General features: G+C 64.7%; 1 protein-coding gene across 1 annotated transcript in view; it reads left to right on the top strand.

Moving 5' to 3' along the window:
• Window positions 1-1,871: 1,871 nt before the first annotated feature.
• The window catches only part of KIAA1522 (KIAA1522 ortholog), a gene marked incomplete at its 3' end in the record, with an annotated part of 5,554 nt that continues 5,410 nt past the window's right edge, over window positions 1,872-2,015 (top strand). The window contains exon 1 of the mRNA XM_031062041.1: window positions 1,872-1,993. Within this exon, the coding sequence (XP_030917901.1) occupies window positions 1,872-1,993 (122 nt within the window). The remainder of the gene's footprint in view (window positions 1,994-2,015) is intronic.

The following is a 2,015-nucleotide window of genomic DNA, read 5'->3' as shown; positions in this document are numbered from 1 at the left end:
GGGGCGGGGACACCGGCTCCAAAGCGGGCGTGTTGCTACCGGCAGCGGCTGCAGCTGCAGCGGCTTCCCCAGCCCACCGGGACCTCTCTCCCTCCTGGGTTCCCCCCGTTTCCAGCAGTTTCACCGTGTGTTGGCAGAGCCGGGGTGAGGCCAGCCGGGTGAGGATGATGAGGTAGCGAAAGTCACAGGGAGTGGGAGAAGTGGAGCTGCCACGAGGCTCCTCTGTGCCCCGGCTCAGCCCTGGATTTTCTTTTGGGAGGTCGCAGCTCCTCCTCAGCGGTGTCACACTGGAGAGGAAAACTTCTCCATCAGTGAGGGATGTTCTCCAGGTCCTGCGTGGGCAATGGGCCACAGGCAGGGAGGTGGAGCAGGGCCAGGCTGGCTGCCAGCACCTGGAATGTCCTCACAGCCCTGGAAGCAGCTTCCACCTGTGCTGCCATCAGCAGATCCATGGGGCTGAACTCGGCTGTGCCTGGGCCCTGCACCAGCAGCTCAGGAGGGGCTGTGTCCCTTTACTGGGGGCACTCCTGGTGCCATGGAGGGGGGCCTGTGCAGTCCCTGGTGCCATGGAGAGGGGTCTGTGCAATCCCTGGTGCCATGGAGAGGGGTCTGTGCAATCCCTGGTGCCATGGAGGGGGGTCTGTGCAATCCCTGGTGCCATGGAGGGGGGTCTGTGCAGTCCCTGGTGCCATGGAGGGGGCTCTGTGCAGTCCCTGGTGCCATGGAGAGGGGTCTGTGCAGTCCCTGGTGCCATGGACGGGGGTCTGTTGCAGTCCCATCCCTGTGGGCAGAGCTGGAAGGCTGGACCCTGACCTGTGGAGCCAGGAGCAGTGTCCCTGCCAGCTGCCACCACCCGTGGCCCTTTCTGGGCTCAGGCTGCCCAGAGCAGCGGGCAGGGCTCAGCTCGGCACGTGGCTGCCTGCTTTGTGCATCCTCAGCCCTTTAATTATGTCCCTTTTGCACTTGTGCTGTGAAAAGGGCTGGGGAACCTCTGCCCACCCCCACCAGCACCTTCTGGGGGGCGTGTGGGCAGCAGGGCCCATCCTGCCCGTGCTGGAGCAGGTGCTGGCTCAGGCACAGCCAGGGAGCTGCTGCTGTTTGGGGCCATGGCCATGTTGGAATTCCAGGGAAGAAATCCTCACTGAGCCCGGAGCTGCCTGGCTGGGGACACAGAGATGTCCTTCACAAGGTCAAACTGTCCCTCGGGCTGCACAGGCACTGCTGGGACCCTGCACTGGGTGAGCCCACCCTGCACTGTGCTGGAACAGACCCTGGGCACAGCCCTTGGGGAGCTGCAGGGCAGGGACAGAGGGTTTGGCACAAGGACACGGCTGCCTGCTGGGTAAACACTGGGTGCTGTTCATTCTTGGGGTAAAACCCCTGTAAATGGGGGGGATGGAGCTCCCAGAGGCGCTGGGCACCCACTGCCCTCCATGGTGGGGACAGTGACTGGCAGTGCCAGGGCAGTGGCACTGTGTGACCGCCTGGCATTTCTGCCCCAGCTTTCACCTGCCTCCGCAGCAGCAGCTGGAGCTACTGGTTAGACTGGTCGCAGAGCTGGTTTTCCCCCGATGCTGCCAGCCCTTGTGACCGTGACGTGGCCCTGTCCCTAAGGACAAACAGCCTTGGCCCGTCCTGTGTTCCCTGCCGGGAATGGGGCTCTCCTGGCAGGGTCCTGGGGGGCACTGGGGACGGGCTGGCATGGGGAATGTCACCCTGCTGCCTGTGCTGTGTCATAGCCAAGGTGCAAAACCTCCCAGTTCCTCCCAGTTGGCCGCACTGTTGTGGAAGGGAGCGACTGGTTTGCAGCGCTGCTGTGCCCAGCAGGGTCCTGGGGAGTCCCGGGGGTCCAAGAGGGAGGAGTAGGGGAAATGCTGGCCCCGAGCCTGGAAGAACAGATCCCTGTGGTCTGTGCCGTGCGTGGGAGGAGGCGGGAGGGCCGGGGGCCAGAGGAGGGGCCCCCTCTTCCCTTCTCCCGCGGCCGAGGAGCGCGGTGGGCGCAGCTGGGACTGTCC

Source organism: Geospiza fortis, unplaced genomic scaffold (genome assembly GCF_000277835.1).
Source record: "Geospiza fortis unplaced genomic scaffold, GeoFor_1.0 scaffold432, whole genome shotgun sequence".
NCBI classification, from domain to species: Eukaryota; Metazoa; Chordata; class Aves; order Passeriformes; family Thraupidae; genus Geospiza; species Geospiza fortis.
The sequence above is the reverse complement of the archived record's forward strand: the minus strand, read 5'-3'. Positions and strand labels throughout refer to the sequence as shown.